Source organism: Podarcis pityusensis (assembly GCF_964106645.2).
Source record: "Podarcis pityusensis genome assembly, chromosome: 12".
NCBI lineage: Eukaryota > Metazoa > Chordata > Lepidosauria > Squamata > Lacertidae > Podarcis > Podarcis pityusensis.
Genome location: NC_138037.1, coordinates 57,101,095 through 57,125,065, shown reverse-complemented (window position 1 = coordinate 57,125,065; position 23,971 = coordinate 57,101,095). Strand labels below are relative to the sequence as shown.

The window sequence follows — 23,971 nt, the reverse complement described above, 5'->3', positions numbered from 1 at the left end:
AACCATTTTCATATGGTTTCTAGAGAGGACACCGTGACTGAGGCACGCCTCTCCTAGTCCTCCTCCAGCTGCACTTCTGTAAGCTAAAACATGGTTTGGCTTAGCATGGTTTGTCTCACTCTCTAGAGCTCATAGGATTGAATGCTCCTCCATGCAAACAATTCCCTCTATACAGAAAACTAGATGTCAAGAGTAGAATTCTGGTCTAGCCAATCACTCGGCATCTAGTTTTCTATATGCAGGCACTGGGGTGGCGGGGTATGTGACAGCATTCAGTCTTCTGAGTTCCCCACATGCTCTGTGAAATGGTATGGGCTTGCCATTAGAATATATTGTTTTTGCTAGAGAACATTCAAACAGGAGGCATGAAAAGGAAAGAAACTGAGGTTTTGCTGGTGTCCAGCTTTGGTCAACGCAGGCAAGCACATTTTACATTCATAGTGGTGCTTCCAGGTCCCATGTATGTAATTAAATGGGAGAGGGGGTGCCCTGCGTAGAAAAGATGAAATTCAGGTATATCCTTATCAAGAAAACCTCCAAAGACATTTTTATATTTCAGCTTTGTGCCACACTGTGGTAAATAAGTTATGAATTAAAGCCTTGCTTCCATTGCCACAAGGCTGTTTCCCCAACCCCTATACGGTTTTGCTAGTCACAAAAGCCACATTTAATGAATAACTCCTATTCCTTGAGGCTTTCTAGTCAAAACTATACGTTAATGTGAGCAAAACATAAAAATGAAGTTATATGAACAAAACCATATGAAAAGTTCAGTCTCATTTTGGTTAAAATGCTTTAAAAAAAAAAAAAAGCACACACAAACACACATTTGGATGTTTTCCTCAAAAGGCTGAACTTAAAAACTGATCTTTATTTTCCATCACCAGTGATGAAATGAAAACGGAAAAAGAACTGAATCAATTTTTCTGATTGATCAGAGTTTTTCAAAAATGGTTTAATAAGACAAAAATCAATGGAATCTCATTATATAACATGATTTTTATCAGCAGTTACATTAATTAAAGCATGGTCAGACTTGGATCCAGAAGAAAAAATGTTAAAGCTCTGTTCAGGTTTTTTACTTTGGTGGTGGTATCTCAGCAACTAAAGCATAAAAGAGAATAATTAGCCACCTTGGCATTGGGTATTGTTTTGCTTTTAATGTTAAAAACTTGAGGTGCTTCTGCTCCACTTTATCCTGACTGACTTGTGACCCCCTGAGATATTAAATCAACACTATAGCCACTTGGGGACCACAGTAGACTTGATGCCCAACTGCAGGGGTGGACTGAGATTGCAGACTATGGGTACAATTGCACTGTAGTCAATTGAGCTACAGTCTACCAATTTTCTTCATTGCAGCTGTGATGCCCCTCCTCACTGCATTTCACTACTTCTGCTGTCCCATGAGATTTTTCTCTAGATTTGAGGCTCTTATCTTTAAAGTATTTGGGAGACAGATATGAAATGTGAAATAGATGCTAAAACATGGGAAAATCTGTAGACTAGGAAACCAGTGAGATCCATTTTAGCAAATGAGAGAGAAAACAATTAAAGGGTATTGTCAGTGGTATATAATTCTGGTTCAGCTATCACATATAAAACTTCTGGCCCAGACTGTTGGCAAGACTCTGGGCCTCTGAACACTTAGTACCACCTTTGGCATGAGTGTCTAGTAGTGAAGGACTCTTGACGATAAATTGCTAATATAATTGGGGATCCTGTGCAAGCTACATCACAGCTAGCACTACTATCTGTCTCTAAGGATTCAAATGTGGGTATCAAACCCAATGAACTGTTAACATTTTGGTCAATGACCACCAGACTACTGATTGCCCAGAAATGGAAATTGCTGCATGATTTAAATATTTTGTCATGGTACAATAATTTATGGAAGATTACCATATCTGAGTAGTTTACACACAGGTTAAATGGTGTTGAAAGGTACTGAAAACACAAAACTTTTCTGCCATTTGGTGGAACTTTGTTACATATGGCAATAACAGTAACCTACATATTTGTTCCCAACGACATCATGTGCAGGATTCCGTTTTGTGCTCCCCCCCACCTTTGTTGTTATTTTTTTAAAAAGAAAGTCTACAGCTCTTGCTGATATATCTCTGAGCCACAAAGGCCAGCTGTAGCAGCTTGCCTTAGCAATACTTTAAGAAAGCGTTCATCCTTGGACTCTTGTGAGTTGATTACAACAAGGAGTTAAGTGGGAGACTGAGAATGCCTCCCTTTGCACCCTTGCAGTCTAAAATGGATGCCTTTGTAACTCATTTGAAGGTTTCGCTTGATGGATCCTAGAAACTGTAGAAGGTGTGTTGGGCCTCTGCTTTTGAACACTGTAGTTTATTATGCATAATAACAGCTCTCTGCTGGCATTGCCCTTGCTTGTTAACATTTTTAAATCCTGAATAATTTTTACTAAATGTATTATTTAAAATACTAAGATATGTGTTAATTACTTGCTAACCTTTTCTTCCAGTGACTTTAGAAATGAGTATTCTGTCATTCTCTTCTTTTTTAGCAGTCAGAGTCACTATGAAACAGAAAGAATATCTCAAGCTATGTAACAAATGTCACCAAGCGTGTGTGTGTGTGTGTTTTGTACACAAGGGTTGTTGTTCCCTCTTCAGCAAATTTAGACTTTCTCAGCATAGCAAAAACAGAGAAATTTTCAGAACAGCACCTCAGTGGCTTTTTTGATATGGTGCTTATAAATGATGCTTAGCATTTATATAACGTTCTCTCCCCTACTCCCAGCACTTCATACTAAAGCAACCCAATGTGTATATTATTATTATTATTATTATTATTATTATTATTATTACATTTCTATACTGCCATTCATCCGAAGATCACTTCAACACACTTTCACGCAGTCAAATATGAGCTTGTGTGGCACAGCACTGTGGTGCACTGGTTTCCATGGTGTGCCGTTGCACCGCAATCCTATGCATGCTTATGGAAAAGTAAACTCCAGTTGGCTCAGTGATGCTTAACTATAAGAACACAGGCAAGCGTGCATAGGATTGCAGCTATAGCCATGCACTTTGTCTTACTGCAAGTGGCAAAATTGTTCTAGGAAGGTAAGATTCACAGGACAAGCATGTGGCAACGCCGAGACCTTTGGCTTAAGTGCCCCTGATGTGCCTGCGGCTCTGCCATTCCCATTGTAAGCAGGACAACAATGGGCAGAAAAGAGTCAATGGGCGGAAGGGGAACTGGGTGCTTAGCAGGCGCAATATGTGGGAGGAGGAAGATGCAGGGGGTATGGATATGGGAAGGAGGCGTGGACGTGGGTGTGCAGGTGAAATGAGTGCAAGCAAGGCTTCAGAATAGAAAAGAGGCAAATTGAGAAATGGGGTTGGGAAGATGGAAAGTGAGCTTAATAGTTGAATGGGGTGGGAAATGGAAGCTCTAAGGGGTTAATGTGGTGGCAATAGCTGTGGGCGGCAAGCAGATTGAGCAGCGGTGCAGCCCTTAGTAAGATATAAGGTTATCATTTCAGTTTACATTGCATCATTGTTCACAATAATTTCTGCTTCAGAGAGATACCTCTGGTTTCCCATGAACTCACAAGCTTACAAACTCTAAGCAAAAACTAACAGAAATAACAAACTCTCATCAGCTTTCCACTCCAATTACAACCCATTATCACCCCAAAGGGATTGTCCTAAAATGCACAGTAGAAACTAGTATCCTTCCTATATTTTAAGTCATACAAGGGATTTCTATTGCAGCCATAAATTAAGATTTATTTTTTTAAAAAAGGCATAAACAGTATTTTCTCAAACCCGGGAGAATTTTAAAATGCTGTTTATATGACTTCATTTTACATCCTTAGAATTGTACTGATCCTTCAGAGCCGAGTTTATAAATATCTGTAAAGCTAAGCTTTTAGTCAAACTTATAAGAAAACATAAGAAATGGCCTCCTGGATCCGACTGAGGCTTCCTCTAGTCCAGCCAGGTATTTCTGGAAAGCTCACAAGCAGAGCTGTACCCAAATCTGCCTCCCTCTTTCACAAGGAGGGTGAAAATCTTGATGATTTTTTCCAGTAGTGTTGTGGGTCCTCTTTCTTACTGCCTTGCCCCACACTGTGGCACAGGGTTCTTTACACACGGTCTTTCTTTTTTGCACACTTCCTAGGATGCCCATGTGACCGTGCAACATTGCAGTCTAGGTGGTGTTGCAACAAAGAAAGCTTGTGTGTGTGAAGAGCTCCCTAACACTCTACATTTGTGCGCGGCATTTTAAGCATGTTGCAGTGAGAAGCAGACTCATCAGTCACTTTTCAACAGTGCATATGTGCATCTCAGCACAAAATTCCTTCAAATTTCTCTGCCCCAGCCTCTTGGCAGGCCACTTTGTTTTGCTCGCTCAGATTGCTGAAAATAAAGGAAGTGAAAGGTTCAGCACAGCACTAGCATGAAGGCAAGAGCCCTCCCCATTGTCTCCCCCCACACACACACCCTGGGCATGGATATTCATAGCTATTCTACCACTTAATCTAGAGATTCCAATTACCGGTAGCTATGGTGGCTATTAGCAGGGGGGATTTTTCTCTTTCACATTTCAGCATGTCCTGTGCAATGCCAACATTCGGTGCCCCCCCCCCAGCCTCTTGCCTTCCATTCTGCTCAGTCCAGCGCCCTGTGCAGCGGAGCCAGGCAGGCTGCCCTCAACCTGCTTCTCCAGCACCATTGACCACAGTATCTTTCTGGAGAGTTGGAAACACTATGCTTCCGCGTTTCAACTCTGACCTCCAGGACCATTTCCAGAAGGTAGTGGGGGTAAGCACTGTTTATTGCCGTGGGAATTGTCCTGTGGCATCTCTCAGGGCTCCGTCTTGTCCTCATGCTGTTTAGCGTCATCTGAGGACCCCCTGCCACGCTTTACAGTTAAAAGTATTTTGTGGGACCTACCTCTTGTGTTTAATTGGTAATGTGCTGCTTTTGATAGGAACTGGTTTCCTTGCTTTTATAATTGTATGCACTGTTTGACTTGTATGCTGATATAGTTGTTGCTGCCCCTGAAATCTTACAGCGAAAGGTGGATAAGAAATCAAATAAATAAATCTGGTACAGTGGTGCCTCGCAAGACGAAATTAATTCGTTCTGCGAGTTTTTTCGTCTTGCGAATTTTTCATCTTGCGAAGCACGGTTTCCCATAGGGTATTAATGGTTTTAAGAAAAAGGAAACAAACTTGCAAGACGTTTTCGTTTTTCGTCTTGCGAAGCAAGCCCATAGGGAAATTCGTCTTGCGAAGCAACTCAAAAAATGAAAAACTCTTTCGTCTTGCACGTTTTTCGTCTTGCGAGGCATTCGTCTTGCAAGGTACCACTGTAGCAGCCATGTCTCCACACCCCATTAAGAGTTTACATGGAATCAACTGAACATTTCATGTGGAGCAGGTTCTATTGGGAGGAACCCAGGCATCACTTTGATCTCTGTTGAGTTTAAGAGGGTTAAGGGCTTTCTACCAAACAAATTTGCATGGAATTGCAGTGTTAGGCACATGGTGTTCCACATCACAATTTAACGGCAGTGATGTGCCTAATCTGTAGCTTCTTTTGTGCATAAAAGTGTGTTGTTTACATAATCATGTGCTTCCTGATCAGTGGACACTAAACCAAAGTTCTTTCTGTGTTGCAGGGAAAGCACAAACTACGTGTAAACACAGGACTAGAAGGCAACTGGTGTGGCCTCATTCCCATTGGGAGCTCTTGCGACTGTGTCACGACAACAGGCTTGAAGTGGAATCTCGGTAAGGAAGGCATTTTGCTACCAGACATATTTTTTCTCCTTTTAGGACAGTTTTCTAGATTCTCCGGGAGGTTGGGGTTGGAGTGATGTTCCGCGTCGGAAGAGAATATGTGGCAATGATTTACTTCTAGTTTATTATGTAGGTGCAGAAACCACCCTATCAGCCCAGCATTGCATTGTGAGGAAATTGCATTTAGCCTGAAAACAAAAGGTCAATTAATAGTAACTTAAATAGTACCATTCTTCATCCTACAAGCAATATTACTTGTGAAGTACTATGTGTAATTGGGCATATCTCAAATGTTTTCCAACCCCCGTGAAACACACGATTTCTGCCATGGAGAAGCCTTCTTGGTTTTCCAGTCACATAGAACAGGCCTACAACATACAGCTGTGTGCACATTACTGCTAAATTTGTGTGGCGGGGGGTGTCTTATAAGACCTTTGCATTCTTGCTGTTCGTAGGTTGAGGATAGGAAGAAATTTGATCTTTGATGGCATTTCCAGTCATGTGAGGACAGGGGGAGGCAGAATAAGGTTCTGGAGGTCTGTTGTTAACCTGAAACTGTTCTTAACCTGAAGTACCACTTTAGTTAATGGGGCCTCCTGCTGCCGCAGCACCGCCGCACGATTTATGTTCTCATCCTGAAGCAAAGTTCTTAACCCGAGGTACTATTTCTGGGTTGGCGGAGTCTGTAACCTAAAGCGTCTGTAACCTGAAGCGTCTGTAACCTGAGGTACCACTGTATATAAGCTTGCATCATCACAGAGAGAAATGTGTTTGCTCCTGAGAATTCTATTTTTTCAGTAAAAGGTTTATTGAGGTCATGATACAGTACCCTCTCCAATGCATTACTCTTCAAGGAAAGCAGGTTTCTAAGGCCTAAATCTCATACTTTATAAGCCATAAAATTGACAGGTAAATAATAGAACAATAGAGGTTATTAAAAGCCCCCTCCCCTTTTGCCCTGAACTGCTTGTATGTCATTTTTTTCTCAGTTCTGGAAAAAAGTATATGGCTGGAGGTCCTTTTATCATAGATAGTTCGTTGAAAATAAGAAAGGCAAAATAGGGAAAATAAGATGCTATCTTCCCCTCTCATTTCTTCTTTGCCCCCCCCCAAAAAAAAAACTGCAGGGAATATATTTGTGGTTTTCTGCTCCTTATCCAAAAACTCCATATTCAGTATTGCAGATAGCTGTCCCAAACAGGCACTAGATTTCAGTATATTATTTTCAAAAAGATGGGTGAAGGAGGAGGAGGCAAGTTCTGCAAGTTGATACACATTTAAACCAGTCGTGCACGTGAACTGCAACACTGATTCTGACCTGCAATATGCTGCTTTTGAATCGGGGGGGGTGTTGTGTGGAGCTTAGCCAGGTGTTGATGGTGACACACATGCAATGTACAACATAGTTTCTACAGATCCTGGAATGAAAGGACTAGGCAGTAAATGTGTGGAACTATGAGTCACAAGCTTGTTGATTTACATGGATGATCTGTAGCATTTTATTTAGTTGAAAGACAGCCATTCCAGGCTCGGTGCAAGTGTCCTTGTTACCAGAATACTAGGAACCACCATTCCTCCCAATCACTTGGGATGGGAAACACTTGTCTGGCTGCAAACACCGGGTCAGTGCTACACCAGGCCCTTTTCCAACACACCTGAGAGGTTTGCATGACCCATCCCTCAGCAGGTATAGCTTTTGGAGTCAGTGAGACTGCCAAGGAGGCATCTCACTCCCATGTCCCCTCTGGCAAGTAGGCCATGAGAGTTTTTTATGGGTAATCCAGTGCCCACCAGTCCAGTGCTCAGGGTGCTTACCATTTGTTCACTGCTTCTCTCCATCCTTCAAGACCACACTGACCCTGCTTCTTGTGACCTGTTGATGTGGGGGAAAGGATTTTCCCAGATAAAGTCCGTCCTTTGCATAATGGGAATGTGCTGAGTCTGATTTCCAAGTATTATGTGGCAAAACCCCTTTTCTAAACAACAATCATCTGGCCAGTTCACTCTTTTAGGAGATTTGTTTAAATCTTTCTTGTCCAGGATACTGTTGGTGGTGCTAAGAGGCAGCTGATGTTTGACGTCATCTATTTTTCCTCTTACTTTCAATATCTGAATGTTGCATACTAGAACTGCAAATATCATACTGTGGTTTTAATAGAGATAGATAATATAGTTAGTGTATATATAGAGATCTCATTTGAGAGCTTGCAGACTAGTAATGCAGCAAATACATTTTACAAATAAAAAATGTACTCTGACCCTTTAGAAAGCAATGGAATACCAAATAGAAATAAATAAAATACAAGTTGATGAGAATATTAATCAAAAGTGAAATCTATGCACTCTCCCTCCAGCAATAATACTAAATGAAACTGTGTGTCTTGATTACATGTCCAGCTCTATGGAAATCAATGAATGTTAGTTCAGACTAGACTTCTCTGTCTCTTTTTTTAAAAAGGTGTATTGTGCGTGTCTACAGTGGGTTTCCCAAGCTCCACTTTACAGGCAGAATCTCTGAGTGCAAAGACACTCTATAGAAGAGAGGACTTTCTTAAACATGTTTTGATTTTGTGACACATTTGTTTTTCTCTTTCTTGGCAAGTATATTTGGTGAGTGCTTTATGTTCTTGAAAACTTGTTTCCTGGAAGATGCTATAAAATGATCTTGAAAACTTGTTTCCTGGAAGATGCTATAAAGTGATCTTTCCAACACATAGGGTTGCCATATTTCAAAATCCGAACACTAAAGCTAGGGGGGGTTGGGGTTTTTTTTGGCAAAATCTCCAAAAATCAACATTTCCAATATGGGCTGCCATACACCCAGGTTTTTGCCGCTTTTCAAAATTCTATCCAGACACCATTTTTGATGGGCGAATCCCAGCTATGTCCAGAAAATTCCAGACATGTGACAGCCCTACAACACAGAAAACAAACATTGCACACTGAGAAGAGGCATTGTATAGATGAGATATTACTATTCAAATAAGAGCTTGAATTTTGATCAAGACCTCAATGTGATATGTTTGGGACTCGGTTACATAATATGCAGATATACTCCAATGTTTCACATTTTCAAGAGACAGAATGTTTCCTGGTAGACACAAGTCCCCATTTCCTTTTTGATCTTGACATACTTCTGGTTTCAGCACTGTCCTCCAGGTTTCTAAAAAATCAAGTTTCTATGTGAATGACAATTGCAAAGTATCTCTAGGGCACATTTGGAAGGGCATGAACATCATAGTGAAATGTGCTGTGAAGTCTGCCATTTCACGTTTTAAGATGGTGAGGTTCATTTTGAATTGTTACATATAACAACATATGATAGGCAATCATGTTTTTTGAACATGTCCTTTAAACTGAATAATAAACACTCAGATGTGTCTAAGTCCTTGACTGAGTAAACAGAAAATGTCAGGGTATTGCATCCTTCCCCCCTCTCTGTTCTGCCTATATTGACCTACCCAAACCATTGCTAAAGAATGGATTTGAGTGGCAGCTCAATGGAGATCAGATTCATTATATGGTTAAACACTCTATTCCACATACTTATTTTTAAAAGGAAATAGTTATGATCTGTTTACTGCCCTGCTTTTGCTCTGGTGAAGGACAGAAGATGATTTAGTGATGCGAAATAGCAATGGGAGAAGGGTTCAGATAGTAAACTTTGGTGTGGGGGGATGGAGACCAGTGGTCAGTGAAAAAGCACATTCTTTTCATGTAGAAGTCCTGTCACCAACCTACTTGGAATTGTAAGCAGTAACCAACTTACCGTAAGTGAAAGGTTCCCTTAGCAGCTACTTGATCCAACCTGCCCACCATCTGTATTTGATTTTGTTTTGTTTTCAGTTCATTAGTCAGAACGCTTTGTTTCAAATCCCTTATGGCAGCCATTTGCTGCTCTCTCAGCCGCAGTTGTTCTTTAAGTAAAAGACGGTCACACCTGATGCCACGGCCATGCTCTCTTTGGGCCCTGGAACTCGGCATTAGAGCAGCTGCTTCAGCTGCAAATATTTTGCTATGTGTCTTTTGGGGACCAATCAGTTACTGCATGGTGAAGCCTATTTGAAACACACTTAAGCAGGGCAGATGTTGCAGTCAAGCCAAGGCTGGTGCTGTGCAGAGCAGTTGTAGCATTCAGAAAGCCAGATCTTTCTCCTCTCCCCCCTACAAATGCAAAGTAGGCCTAAGCCTAGAATTCAAGGCATCAGATACAGGGTTGCCTAGTGGTCTCTTAGCTAGCAGTGGGCCAGAACTTACATAGCTTCAGCAGGACTGTTGCTTCATGTGCCTTTGCAACATGCTCTAAGACAGACAGTGGTATTAATGATAATAATGTAACCTTATGCTGCGTCGCGTCGTGTGGGATACCTGGGACACCACCCTTTTTGGCCCTTAGGCATTGCCATAGGAGTTTCCACTGAGTAGTTTGGGGTGAAATGGAGGATACTCTGAAGCAAGCTGACGACCAGGAGAAGAAACAGAGAAACCAAGGAGATTGCAGAAAGGATGGAAGTAAAAAGAAACCATGCAGAGAAGCTTATAGAGGACAGAGCAGCCACTGTCTTCTACAGTCACACAGCAGGCTTACTGACACCTGCCTCCCAGGACCTTCTGAGTCAGAGCAGGTCTGAGAGACTCTGGGTGCCATTGTTTGTTTGTTTGTTTGTTTGTTTGTTTGTTTGTTTGTTTATAAGTGTGTAAGCAGCCTTGTACCCAGTATTGCTTAGGATTTCCAAGAAACCAAAAAAGCAGTGCAGTTTTGAAAGGTTCAGTCCCCCATCTTGATTCAAAATGGCATCCAATTGTATCCAAACATAGACAAAACTTGCTCCTTGATCTCGGGAACAGTTATGCAAAATTTGGTTAAAATAAGTGCAGTTTTCAAAATTTCAGTTCAACATCTTGATTCCAAATGGCGTACAATTGTATCCAAACTTGCTTCTTGATCTCAGGAACCATCAGTCAAATTTTGTTTATTATATCTTAAGAGGTGTCCAGATGCATAGCAAACGGGCAGACAAGCAACTTTCCAAAATATATAGTAGATTTTTTTATTTATAAACCACCAACTCATAAGAAAAACATGTTGGTACAATAAAATCATTAAAATCTATTTTAAAAAACGAAACCATAAAATACAGAGTAAATGGCCAACACTGAATCAAATGAATTCTCTAGAAATGCTTGGCCAAACAATGGGGATTTTCTAGACAAAATGTTACACCCACTAATTTTGGACTCCATCCTCACTTAGTGTCTTGCTTAGAAACCTAATGAGAGTGGTATACCAACCTCAGTTGTTCCTCTTGCTTCTTCCCCTCTTTTTTCCTCTCTGTTAAATAAATCCTGACAATCAGTTTGTTCCTATTCTGTTAAGTTTTCCACTGATTCTTTCCCCTAACTTCTTTTAGGAAAGTGGGCTATTTTTGAGGCTCATCTTTCCTCCCTCCTTTGCTGACTTGGAGAAAATCTCAGGGAGAAGTGATGTACTCCTTGTATCTGTTCTGAGCATTGCAAGTCACTGAGGTTCATATTCAGAGCCAAGAAATTACAGAAGCTTGGTGACATCTTCAGTGAAAATGTCCCCTGAAGTTGGAAAGTATGAAAGCCACTCTGCCAGGAAATTGTTGGCTGGTAGAACAATGTGAGTGTTTGAATCCATGCAGCCCAAATTTATCTCATGGGGCTTCCTAAATAAAAGAAATTAAATCCTCTATAATTTTATCCTTGCATTTGCGGCTTTTGACACATTACTAAACCTGCTGCAGATGGCCCCTATTTTGAACAGAAACATAACTATGAAAATATAGTAGGGTTGCCATATTTAAAAAAGTAAAAACCAGGACACCAGAAAGTTGTTGAGCTTTTTATAGGAAGACCCCAAAATTGCTGAGCCTTTTTTAAGGAAACCACTGAAATTTTCAGACAAACCCCAAAGTTTTTTGATTGACTTGCCAAAAATCCAGGACAAAGTGCCACCTTTCGGAAATTCCCACCCCCATCCCAGATGTCAATTCCGCCTTTGAAATCCCGGTAATATCCGGAAAAATCCAGGTGTATGGCAGCCATAAATATAGTAAATGGGACCAGTTTGTCTGCGGGGAAATCTTCTGCCTCTGTTAGTCACCTTTCTGACAAGTTTCTTCCATGAAATATTATGGAAATCAACTCCTTTAGACAACTGCAGAAGCATGGCCGAACAGTGTTCATGAAGCCAGGCCAGTAAAAAATTAGCCAGTGTAGAGATGCTCATTTGTCTTACTCTTGCAAATGCATTGCATTATTTTCATATTGAAAGACCCAAATCAAGCATAATAAATGGATGGTGTCTTGTTATTGAAACCTTTCCAAAAAACAGGTTGTCTAGAGCAATGGCTTGCTACTTCCCATTAATTTCTTCAAAGGCTCTGAGCCATTCCACATCTCCCACTCTCCAGGGTCCACTGCTAGGTGTAAAACTATGAAATGGGCAGGATACATAAACTGTCAGTTTGCATTTCTTGGTGCAGAAAGTATTGATCTGATGTGTAGAGATCTTTCCTATTCTAATTAATTCAAGAGGGTTCTGGAGGCTTCTCTGTGTGAAAGAAACAAGCAGGAGGTTCATGGTGTTTGGGTTATTCCTTCAGAGAAGCTGAGTACAGCTGGTTTAAACTGGTTCTCTTATCTCTTCTGTCAAGGTCATGCTGACTATATAAGTAGGGCCAGAAGGAGTCTGAGTTTCCCTTTCACTCTCCATCTCTCTTTCCTTCTGGTGTGGTGTTCTGTAGATAGTGTTAAGTAAGTTAGACAGACTTACTATAAGTTATTGTAAGTTTAGGTTAACTCTGCTGCAACTGGATTTCTTATGGACTGCACCAGTCCTGAATGCATTGGATTTGTGACCATGATGCTCATTTGCCTTCCGTAGCAGTAAAGCTCTGCTGGATGAAATATAATTGCCTCTGGTCTATTTTTTGAGAATCCTGCAACGTGTTTAAGTTTTTACTCTGCTAACAAATGTTGGAGTTCTGCTCTGCATCAATATTGAATAGAATTTCCATGACATAAACATGCCAACCTGCAAGAAAAAGCCATTTTTAGAGTCACAGCATTGTGAGTAGACATGTAAACATCCTTACTACACTGTGACATTATTAATCATAATGTTTTATTGAGCCCTCTTTGGATCCATGACAAGATATGAGATAGGTCAAATATTAAATATGAAATTAAATTGTAGTTTAAAGATAAAATATTTATTTGGCACTCATATGCAAATTGCTGATATGGTTGTTGTTGTCATATTTATATGTAGAAATAATCTTTGAGAGGCTAATACATTATTACAATTAAACATTTAATACAAAAAAATGATAATAAAGCAGAACAATAATAGCCTTTCCTCCCTATGAATTAAACAACCACGATACATATTATTCAGTTCTGTGATAGCATATCAAAAACTTTGGTTTCTCAGCCTCAGCCTAGGTCAAAGAAGGAATCATTGGAAAAAACCAGGTGCCACATTCACTCTAGGAAGTGGTTGATTCCAAACTGACATGATATGAGAAATAGCAGTATTTCACACTGAAATGCTGCTTCCATATTTTTTCCTTGAGTCTCGAAAGCATTAGGAATGGTGAAGCTGTAGCATTTATGATCCAATACAATGCAAGATTATTTACCGATTATGAAAAAAATATAATTATTACTGTAAATTTGATTTCTTACCATTCCTTCACCAGAAGACCCTAAATCAGGTTGCAGTAATTTAAAATTCAATGTTAAAAGCAGTTCAAAACAAACACACATATATGTTTCCTGGCATTTTACAACAACCCTACTTTCCCTCATTCTGGAGAGCCAGTATGCTGTTGCAGATTACATATCTGACTTGGATTGGGACCCCTGTGTTCAAATCCCCATGAAACACACTGCAGGAGAAGGCTGGGAGGAAGAGACAAGGATGTGTGCTTTGAGGAGTACATCTCTCCAGGTACTCTGGCCTGAAGCACCTTCAGTATCGAAAGACAATCCTTACTTTATAGATGTAGGATTCCATATTCAGATATTGATTTATTCCATGCAACGTGGCTAAACTCAAGTTAAAATAATAAAATGCAGCGCCTACAGTTTACATCTTTATCAGGTTACAAGGGATACAACACCAACAGCATTTAGTCATAGCATGTTTTCCTTGTAAACCAGAAGTGTAAAATCTGGCTTTGGGGGGAAACAAGGCTATTCTATCTAAATATGGAAATGCAGGTACATGACAGCTCCTAAATATTGCTTTTCAATACTGAATTTTCTTTTGGCTAGAACAGAGCAAATGACACTATAAATCTTAAGTGAAAGCCGTTAATCTTCAGGGGGTTTTTCTACTCGTTTACACTAAGTCTGAGCTGAATATTCCCTTTTAAGAGACCATTCATTCATTAAAAATATTTCTTTTAACAAATATTCCTCCACTGTGAAATGGGGCAGGGGGGTATTCTTCGTGGGGGAACTTGGCTGCTCACCGCAGCCCAGAGAACACCTGCTGCTTTGGGAACAAGGCAAATGAGAGCCCTCCTCTTCTTTCCCAAGATCACCCCCGAGACTGATGCTCTTAATGATGTAGCGTTGAAGGGTTCACTGAGAGTGTCGGCAAGCCTATAGACAGAGGGGACCCAACAGAACCATTTTTGGCCCAGTGGACCAGATATTTTCCCTGCCACCCCGTGAGCCAACCTTGAAAGTAGGCAGAACCACCCATGTGCCAGTCATCTGACACATCGAAGTTGGGTGAGGGAAGGCAGTTTGAAGAGCTTACTCAGCTCTTTGTGCAGCTTCGCAAACCCCTGACAACCAGCTGCGTATGAAAAGCGCTAGGCATGGGATTTGCAAAGCATTCTGTGTGGTACTTGCCAAACACCTATCAATCACTCATTGGGAATCTGGGCACAAAGTGCTTTGCAAAGTGACTTTTTTATTTATTGTGCTGTCACTTCGCTAGTTTTTAATTGAGAACAAGCAATACACTATTTCAGGGTGGGTTCCTGTAAAAATACGATTAAAAATCATACAGCATCTAGCACAGCACATTACAGTTGCTGCAACAGGGATAAAAACCATCAAGTAGGCTGCCAAAACCTTCAGCAATTTTCAAGTGGTCCCTTGTGGTGGTGGGAGTTTGGGAACCCCTGTACTATTCTAATTTTTGGTCAGAAGTCACCAGTCAAGCCTGCCAAACAAGTCTGGCAAACTTGCTTCACCTTTGGCAGGGGGCAGGTGAAGTGGTTCCCATTTGTCCTGCATTTCCTGACATTTGTCAATGGAACTAGATCAGGGGCGCCCAAACATCTTTTCGAAGAGGGCCAGATTTGATGAAGTGAACAGGCATGAGGGCCGACCAGAGTTGCTGAGCTTTTTTTAGGATTGAAGTTGTTGAGCTTTGAGCCACAGGGGCCAGATTAAACCAACAAGCAGGCCAGATTTGGCCCCTGAAACAGACTTTGGACGTGCATGAACTAGATAGTCTTTGGGGTCACCACATTTTTGTCACCTACACAGTGGCACAGTTGTGAATGACTGCACAGCCTGACACTGAGAGTTTCGTACAGGGGTGAGGATTTGCTTTTCTCTTGGTTTGGAAAGGCTTTCTTGCTGCAGAGCATGTCCCTTTGGGAGGGGTGGAGAAGTGCATTAGAGGGTAAAAGCAGCCCAGTTCAGCTTAAGAAGTGGACAAAGGCATATGCATGCACACATCCTCTCCGTGAGCAGCATGCACAGTGCTTTGATGCCCTTCCCTTAAAGGAGGAGGACGAGGAAGATGGAAAGGTCATCTGAACTCTGGGAGAAGATTTGGGAAGGCATCCAGGAACTAGTGCAGTGGCCTCGATCGGCCTCGGTCTGATCCAGAAGGGCCCCTCTTGCATTATGTGGTATCTCTCCTGATTGGCTTTCTGCTCAAGGGCTCTGTTTGTGAGGCAATTTTCTAATCAGCTGCATGAACATTCATCAAAGGGAAGGCTTCTAATTTTGAAGCAAAACAGCTGGAAATCAGGCACATAAGGAATGTTGATAAAGCTGATATTTGAAAAGAAGCAGAAGTTTGACAGAGGGGGAAAAATAAGATATTCATTGTACATAGCAAAGGTACGTTGTCAAAAAATGCCATTCACGCATTATTTATCAAAAGGTTTTTCTACATCTTGATTATGCCCTTATTATCACATTGTAGTCCCTAATCAAACGCTGATTTCTGAATGTGAGTGAGTCAGTTGTCCTTTTATTCCATAGTTAACAGCTCTGAAATTTGCTAGCAATTACCTTCAAATTAAAAACTCCTGTTTGCAAAGTATTGCTCTATTTGTAATCATCATTCTATTTCACAGCAATCATAAATTAAATTATCTGGTATTCCAGATAGACACCTCAAATCCTTACCATTCCCCCCTACATTTTCAGATAAGGTTCCGCGCGCCCCCCCCTCACAAATTTAAATCTTAGGAGTGAGTTATGCATGTTTTTGGTATAGTTTCATTGTAATGTAGGGTGGATCTACACATGGGGGGAAGCTATAAATAAGTCAGAAATTAAATCATTGTATCAAAAGAAAAATGCTTTGGAAAAACGCAAATACATTTTTTTTTTGCTCTCCAGTGCCATCTGGTGTTGCATGTTTATAACACTTTCAAAATGCTGTTTTTCTACTAACGTAGTTCCTTCCTCTAAAAATTATATGGAGGTAATAGATTCAGGACAGACAAAAGGATGTCATTCATTCCTTGGCCAAGAAATGTGATGTTGAGTAAGCTTAGGTGGCTTTTTAAAAAATTAGACAAATTTGTAGAGGATAAGTCTGTCAACAGCTATTAGCCATGATGTTTTTAGTAGTGCCCTTAGCATATATACCTCTCAGTACCACATACTGGACAACAGAGGAAGGTTTTCACCTTCTTGTAAGCAGTTCCGAGAGGGAGTAGCCATGCAGTAATTGCTGCTCTCCAGCCAACAGAAAGGACCTGGCTGTCTCTTTTCTCCCTCTGGTGCAGAGGAGGAAGATCTGCTGCTTTTCCCTTTGAGTAAATTGTTATTTGGTCCATACAGATGCAGCAGTAGCCTTCCACATGTGATTCCCTCCCTGAATAAAGAGTGACACAACCAGGTTCTTATGTTTCTTATCCAGAAGCAACCACCAATCCCTCTGATCAAGCCCTCTTCCTTCTCTCCTTTCCTGTGGATTAAATGATCAGCACTGTAAGATTAGGTCTCTCTGTTACTTTCGTAGAGACCTGACATCCCCAATGCGGACACCAAGGGGCCCACCAAGTCCTTCTGCCCTTCCCTTTTTTTAATCTTTATTTTAAAATGAGTGGCTGTTGGGCTAGGTAGGGGGGTCTGCTTATTTTGTTCATGTTTCAGTTAGTTTGGGGTGTATGTTGTTGAAGGAGCAGGGCTGAGCACCAGTTTTTCTTTGCCAGAGTTAAGTGTGAAACAGGACATCAAACAACATCATATGGTGCAAGGCTATACATACATGGCAGTGTTACTTTAAATTCAATACTTAGCCTAATAAGTCCTGCCATAAAGTGTCATGTGTTGTTGGAGGAGTTATGTTGCATCGTATGAGTTAGAAAGCCAAACCACTTCTCTCCAAAGTCGTTGGCCAAACCTTTTTCCCCTTGTCCCATATGTTTTTCTGAAATAGTCAAGGCCCCATGACCACCCCATTCCCTAAGGATTAAATAACTAGACATTGCACCGCGTACTGGCTTTATGGGATCACAACTTTATTGGTTACAGATATGAAACTTCTGCCAATGGCATTGGGACAAGTAGCTGCATATAGCACTCCAGCCCATCTGCTAGCAGTGACATTAAGGGCAAAGGGAAACCAGGGAAACCAGAAGGGACGCCCTATGACCCACATCAAATCTGGGCATCCCCTAAGTGGTTCCCATTGGATGAGTATGGCCCTGGCCCCCATCTGGACATCGGACAGGAGACACTCTTCTTGGATCCTTTTAACAGGATACCCTTACCCATGGAGGGGCAGGCAAAGGCTACAACCTCTCCTCCAATCAATAAGTTTACCCAATGCCTATCCGCCTTTCAAAGGTGTGAAAATTGCTATGAGGTAGGTGAAAGACAGCTGGCTGGTGCCAATTTGCCAGGTGTAAAAATTCCTGCCCAGCCCTGAAATATGGTGGCATTGCAAACTGTCCACGAAAGCCCTAAGCTAAGGGAGGGAGGGTGGGAGAACCAGTGTGGCGAAAAGAGGCTGAGTGGCCAGGCAGGCCTGGAATTTATCCTGGCCCTGGGCACGGGACCCAGCTCTGCCATTGGACAGTTGGTCCTGCGCCCAGGGGAACGCCTTCAAAGTCCTGCCGCCATTGGCCAATTTGGCAGCAGGCAGACAATCTGTCCTGCCCATGGCCCTCCTGCAAAGCCACCCACCAAAGAAGGCAAAGAGACTTGCCAAAGATTTCTCATACCTTCTGGTTAAGGAAAGGCTGCTCCTAGTTTTCTACTGTTGACTCACTTACTGTCTTGCTGCAACTGTACAGAAAATTAGCATGCCCATCACAAGATAAACTTGTCAATTGTTTGGTCTAGTCCAATAAGGTAGTTCTTGGGTTCGCTTGGTCTTTCATGTAAAATGGCCATGTAGAAAATAGTTCTGCCTTCCATTTTCTTTATATCCATGGCTACATTATAATCAGACTTCTCAACTTCTCCAAAGAACGGCCAAAAACTGCTTTTGTGTAGTGACTTCCAAGTTTGTGCCAAGCACAATAATCTGTTCATAAAAAGGCCTCTCTCTCTTTCTGTCTCTTGGATGTTGTCATGGATGCTTTAGCTGAGATTCCTGCATTGCAGGGGGTTGGACTAGATGACCCTTGGGATTCCTTGCAACTCTACCGTTCTATGATTTTATTATTCTTTCTCTTTCATTTTATTTTAGAAAAATTCTGTGCAGCACCACTACATGCCTGGTATTAACAATAGGCAATTAGTGATGAAATCACCAATTACTGGTAGCTTTCCAGTGTTGTTTTCAGAAGCTTAATACTGTGAAATGATCTGTGATTTTGAGTGAGCATTCTTTACATATTGTGTTAGATGCTCTGTTTAGATTAGTTTTCACTGCCTATAAGACTTCTGGGGAAGAAAGCCCCATAGTTTGACATACACTGCCATCTACAGAAAAAACTGTGCAGGCCGTATAGTATGTCTGCTACTTTTACTACACTACAAGTGACATCTGTGGTCACAGTGTGTGATGAACCTGCACAGTCAGAACATTTATCAGCTGCATCGTCATGGTCAATAAATGCTAAATTAGAATCTATAAAGTGTGTTTGTCAGTGTACCCATGCACACTGTGGAGCTATTTCTATACTGTTGGGAACCAGAATGAAAATCATTAATTGTTTCAGTGCACCCCGAGGCCTGACCTTACAGCTGTAATGATGTGTTTAATTGTAAATGTATCCCCTTTATGGAGGAAGGTCTGGCTATGCTGCCTGCATCGCTTAGGGCCAACATCATTTCTGAGCAGCTAGGAGCATGGTTTCATGGAGGGGTGCTTTCCATCTTGGGCGTGCTGGCAGGGGAGGGAACGGTAGAGGGCAAGTCTGGCAGAGAAAGCTTGCTTCAGTCTATAGAGAAGCTTCTTTACTGCAGTGATATCCCACTTTCCTCAAGGAGCTCAAGGCAGCATCCATGGTCTCTTCCCCCATCCCCCTAATTTTCTTCTGAGTACAATCCTGTGAGGTAGTTATGCTGAGAAATAAATGACTGATCCAAGGTCACTCAGTGAGCTTCACGGCTGAGTGAAGGTTTGAACCTGGGGGGCCACAGTACTCAAACTCAGGAGTTCCCCAGATGGACCACCAGCAGTCCCAAAGCTCCATTCAGTTGGTCCACAGTGTTGGGATTTCTGGCAGTGCATCCATCATATTAAATATTCATGTTGATATTAATTGTATTTTATTGCTTGTTTTATTTTTATATTGTAATTATAAAAAAATGCAATATATAAGAAATCAAAGAAGCAATAAAAAGACAATTAAAATAAAAAAAGCATCCAGCACAGCACATTACAACTGGTACAACAGGCAGAAAAATAATTAAGTGGCCTGCCAAGACTCAACAATTTCCAAGTGGTCCATGGGTGGGGGGGGGGCAGGAGCTTGGGGGCCTCTGCTCTGACTGCTACATCACTAAGCCCACCGTCACAAATCCATGCCTTGAAAGGTCTGCGTACTTCTTCAGTGCCATTTATTTTTTGCAGCTCTACAATTTTAAACCCACATTTTCTTTGTTTGGGTAAATTGCATCTGAAGAGCTTCCAAATCCCCCCTTTTCTTTGGTTTTTATTTCCTAATCAGTGGTGTTGGGCAGTTGGGATTAACAATATATACTTTGCAGGAGCTCATTTGCATATTATCCAAATAGGCTGTGTACAGATTGAGCTGCTAGATTACTATAGAACTCTCTCTCAGCTATTCTGAATAACTGTGATAACTTTAAAACATCAGTTATTGTTATGTATAGAAGTTTGGGTATTTTCTCTGTTTTTAAAGCACCAGGATGCCTAAACATCTGGCCCTAGCTCCAAAGTTGGTGGGCAGCAGGGCAGTAGTAGGCAGTTTTCCGGAGACATTGATGCAGGACCCCAAGATTCTCTTGCCCTTCCCACCGCCAAGTTTATTCAGTGGCACTGGCTAATACGAAGCTCCTGAATATAGTGCATTTTCCTTTGATATAGACAACTTGTTGGTGAATGAAGCCCATAGGCTTCTGTCTTTGCCAGCTGACTGTCAACATTTGGTCTTTCTGCCCACACTGAGCTGCTGAGAAGATATTGGCAATATTGGTAGTTCCAGTTAAAATGGATTGATGATGATGAGTTGTCTTTTTGTTGCTGAGTCTGTGTTTTTGTGATATTCTTAATGAAAATTAAACCTGAAAGGGGACACAATTAAGTACGAAGTGCAGCAGTGTTTTAGGATAATTACGTTGTGGTAATCACCAGCATTTTCATTTTTTATTAAAGTAGTTTGGAACTACTTAAGCATGGCAGTTCCTGTAGCCTGAGATTAGATAAATGGATGCAAATGGGAATTGTAACTGATGAGTGATGGATGATGGCTCTATATGTTTGATACTGTAGACCCTTGTAAATGATTCCTCCCCCATGGAGGACAGAAACCTGTAGGCAACAAGTGGAATATGAAGCACAATCCCTTTAACAGCATACAGGGTATGGAATGCAGCCTGGGAATATTCTCAGGGAGAATCACGATTAATTGAAGTCAAGGTGTTCGGTACCACATCACATCAAGATAAATGTTCAACCCCTGAGGAGTTTGGAAATCAGGCGACTTTTGAAAATTCAGGACAGAGAGGTTATTAAACTGCTGAATTTAATAACCTTTATGTACTTAGCGTCTGATAGTCATCTTACCTATATATCTGGGAAATCTGCCTAGTGCAGAGAGAAGGAGAACTTAAGATTCACAGGATATATTCAGGTCATTCCACATCAAATCAATGCAAAAAACAAGGGTTTTGTCATACACCATCTCAGATTTTGATGAAACTTGGTGTACACCCTTCCCTTATGGTTGAAAGAAACCCCCTTGAATTTTCCCCCTCTATCTCAAATGGTTTTAATTTTATAGCACTTCGAAGTTTCGTTAAATCTGTGTTGTTTGTCCCTCTTGAGACCCTCGGCACAAGATACCCTTGTGTACATTCCCCCCCCCCCCATAACCAATGATCAGACCTTTAAACAGAGCTCAATAAAGTGTTGAGGATTTCAGAAAAAAAAATACACCAGCACTCAAAAGATTTTATAAATCCCTAAAAAAAATTATAAATGCACTAGTTTTTTTGGTGGAAAAATGTGTGAGCATGTAACCAAAAAATTATTGCAAAGACATGCTCTTTCTCGACAAAGAATTAAATTTATGGTTGGAAAAATTTTTGGTTTTTGGACATCGTGGGGGGGAAATGGCTACTAGGTAGCCATTTTGTACAATTTTCCTACAATCCATAGCTGTAATAGAAAAAAATTAAAGAAACAAAGTTGTTCATCTTAAAAATGAAAATAATATTGGTTATTTCAGGGGGGGTTTCAAAAGGTCAGACTTGTTTTAATTTTGGAATATTTGAATTTGAAGTTATGAAAATTGGCTATCGGGAATGAAAAGAAAAAAGAATTTACAGTCAATAGAACATTAAATGCTGACATGTAAGGAAATAAGACCTAGCAAGAAATATATTCCCCCAAAAAATAAAAACTGAGTGTTATATACGTCAAATTAGGTTTAAATTATTAAAAAATAATTATTCGTTTCAGAAATATTAAAAATATTAGACATTTTTAAAGTGAGGAGGCTGCTGTTTTACTTGGGTCCTTCCTATGCTGACTTCCTATAGGCAGCTGGTTGGCCACTGCAAAGACAGGATGCTGGTACAGGTGGGTTTTCTTAAGTTTCGTGTTCTGATCAAAAAGTATTAAAGAGGTGAGTAACAACTTTGAAACACAATTAAAGTCTTGTTAATAAAGAACAGTAGAATATCTTAAAGCACAAGACCCAAGAGTTTGAAGAGTTTGGATTTGATATCCCGCTTTACCACTACCCGAAGGAGTCTCAAAGCAGCTCATAATCTCCTTTCCCTTCCTGCCCCACAACAAACACTCTGTGAGGTGAGTGGGGCTGAGAGACTTCAGAGAAGTGTGATTGGCCCAAGGTCACCCAGCAGCTGCAGGTGGAGGAGCGGAGACGCGAACCCGGTTCACCAGATTACGAGTCCACCGCTCTTAACCACTACACCATGCTGGCTCTCGCAACATTCTGCAAATTCTGCAACATTCAAAGATCAGCATTAAACATGAATAGCCCTCCTTAATGTAAGTGCTGGTGTGTGTTAACACAACACAGTGTCAGAGGCATACCAAGGCTCCTTTGCACCCTTGGCAAGGAGATGTATTGGTGCACCTGGAGCTGGGAGAGACCAGAAACTCGGAAAGTGGTTTTTTTTTGTGACCTTTTGTGCTCCGCCAGTGACTTCCTCCGTGGTCACTGAGTGTCAGGGACTGGACTGAAGAGGAGGAGGAGTGGTGAAGGTTGTGTCCCCCCACTTTTGTCTGTAGCTTCCAGGGAAGAGGAAGGCAGTCTCAAATTGCAGCAGGGCTAGGAGGAAGATGACAGCTCAGAGACGGGAAAACAGCAGAGTTATGCGGTGTTAGGGGAAGGAGGAGGGGAGACAGCAGCCAGCTGACACATCACTGGACAGCATAACCGACCCCCCTTCTCCCAAAACACACCGTTTGTTAAGGGTGCAAGAACAAAGGGCACAACGACAGTTGGCCACGGGCGGATGCCGTAGAAGCAGGGGTAGTTGTTGTTAGAAGGGAAGGGGGGCAGCTCAGTGCGAGCATCTCTGTCATGGAGGAATGATTGGATTCCTTTGTCTTTCACTGTGATGATGGAATAAATCATAAGCAAGAACTTCCTTGTTTCCTCCCTGATTCTTGGTGCCGTCAGGGGGATGGAGAGGATTCCTCAAGCCTGACACTGGGGTCTGCTCTGCTCTGCTCCACATCCCCTCCTCTGCCTGCCTGCCTCTGCCCACTGTTTTCCCTTCTGCCTCCTTCCTCATCCTGCAACTCTAGCCTGCTCTCTCAGTCTTTCTTCCCTCTGAGCCCTGCTGGGAATTCCCTTTAGAGCCTGAGAATCTTTCCCGGCTGCCCAGAGCAGTGGAGGAGTGGCCCAAGGTGCGTGTGGACAGGGGGGCAGGCTCCTAGCCACTCTGGGGCAGAGTGGAGGTGCACATTTTTTGCGCCACCCTGGACCTGCACAGTGGAAAGAATGTTACACATGGCCCAAAATGATCCAGGTTTGATCTCTCACTGACCATTTGTGCCACATTAACTGGGACAGTTAAAAAAAAATGATTCAAATTTTAAATTTACCCTTGTTTCTGCAGTCAGTATTCTTGGTTTTGCTTGAATTACTCACACACCAGCGCTGACACTTGCAAGACCTGTAAGGAAACTAGCCTGCCACACTAAAATCTATGTGAGTGAAATATTCTGTTCTTTGAACTGCTTTGGAGAAATCCAGCTAAATTACGAAAACTGATGCTACACAGAAAAGAAAAAGACAGGCATACAGTGAAAATATTGTGGACATTGGGAAA

General features: G+C 41.6%; 1 protein-coding gene across 15 annotated transcripts in view; it reads left to right on the top strand.

Annotated features, from left to right (window-relative positions):
* TPK1 (thiamin pyrophosphokinase 1) overlaps positions 1 to 23,971 on the top strand; it is a 244,035-nt gene that overhangs the window by 186,433 nt on the left and 33,631 nt on the right. For 12 of the 15 annotated variants that reach the window (XR_013978378.1, XR_013978379.1, XM_080976012.1 and 9 more), the window contains one exon: positions 5,665 to 5,776. Coding sequence is in view for 13 of the 15 variants with exons in the window: in XM_080976012.1 (XP_080832138.1) it covers positions 5,665 to 5,776 (112 nt within the window). In the remaining 2 variants the exon portion in view is untranslated. Of the gene's footprint in view, positions 1 to 5,664; positions 5,777 to 6,393; positions 6,499 to 8,243; positions 8,375 to 11,196; positions 12,561 to 23,971 lie in introns of those variants that run through there. The other 3 variants (XM_080976002.1, XM_080976009.1, XM_080976011.1) reach the window with 3 other exon arrangements.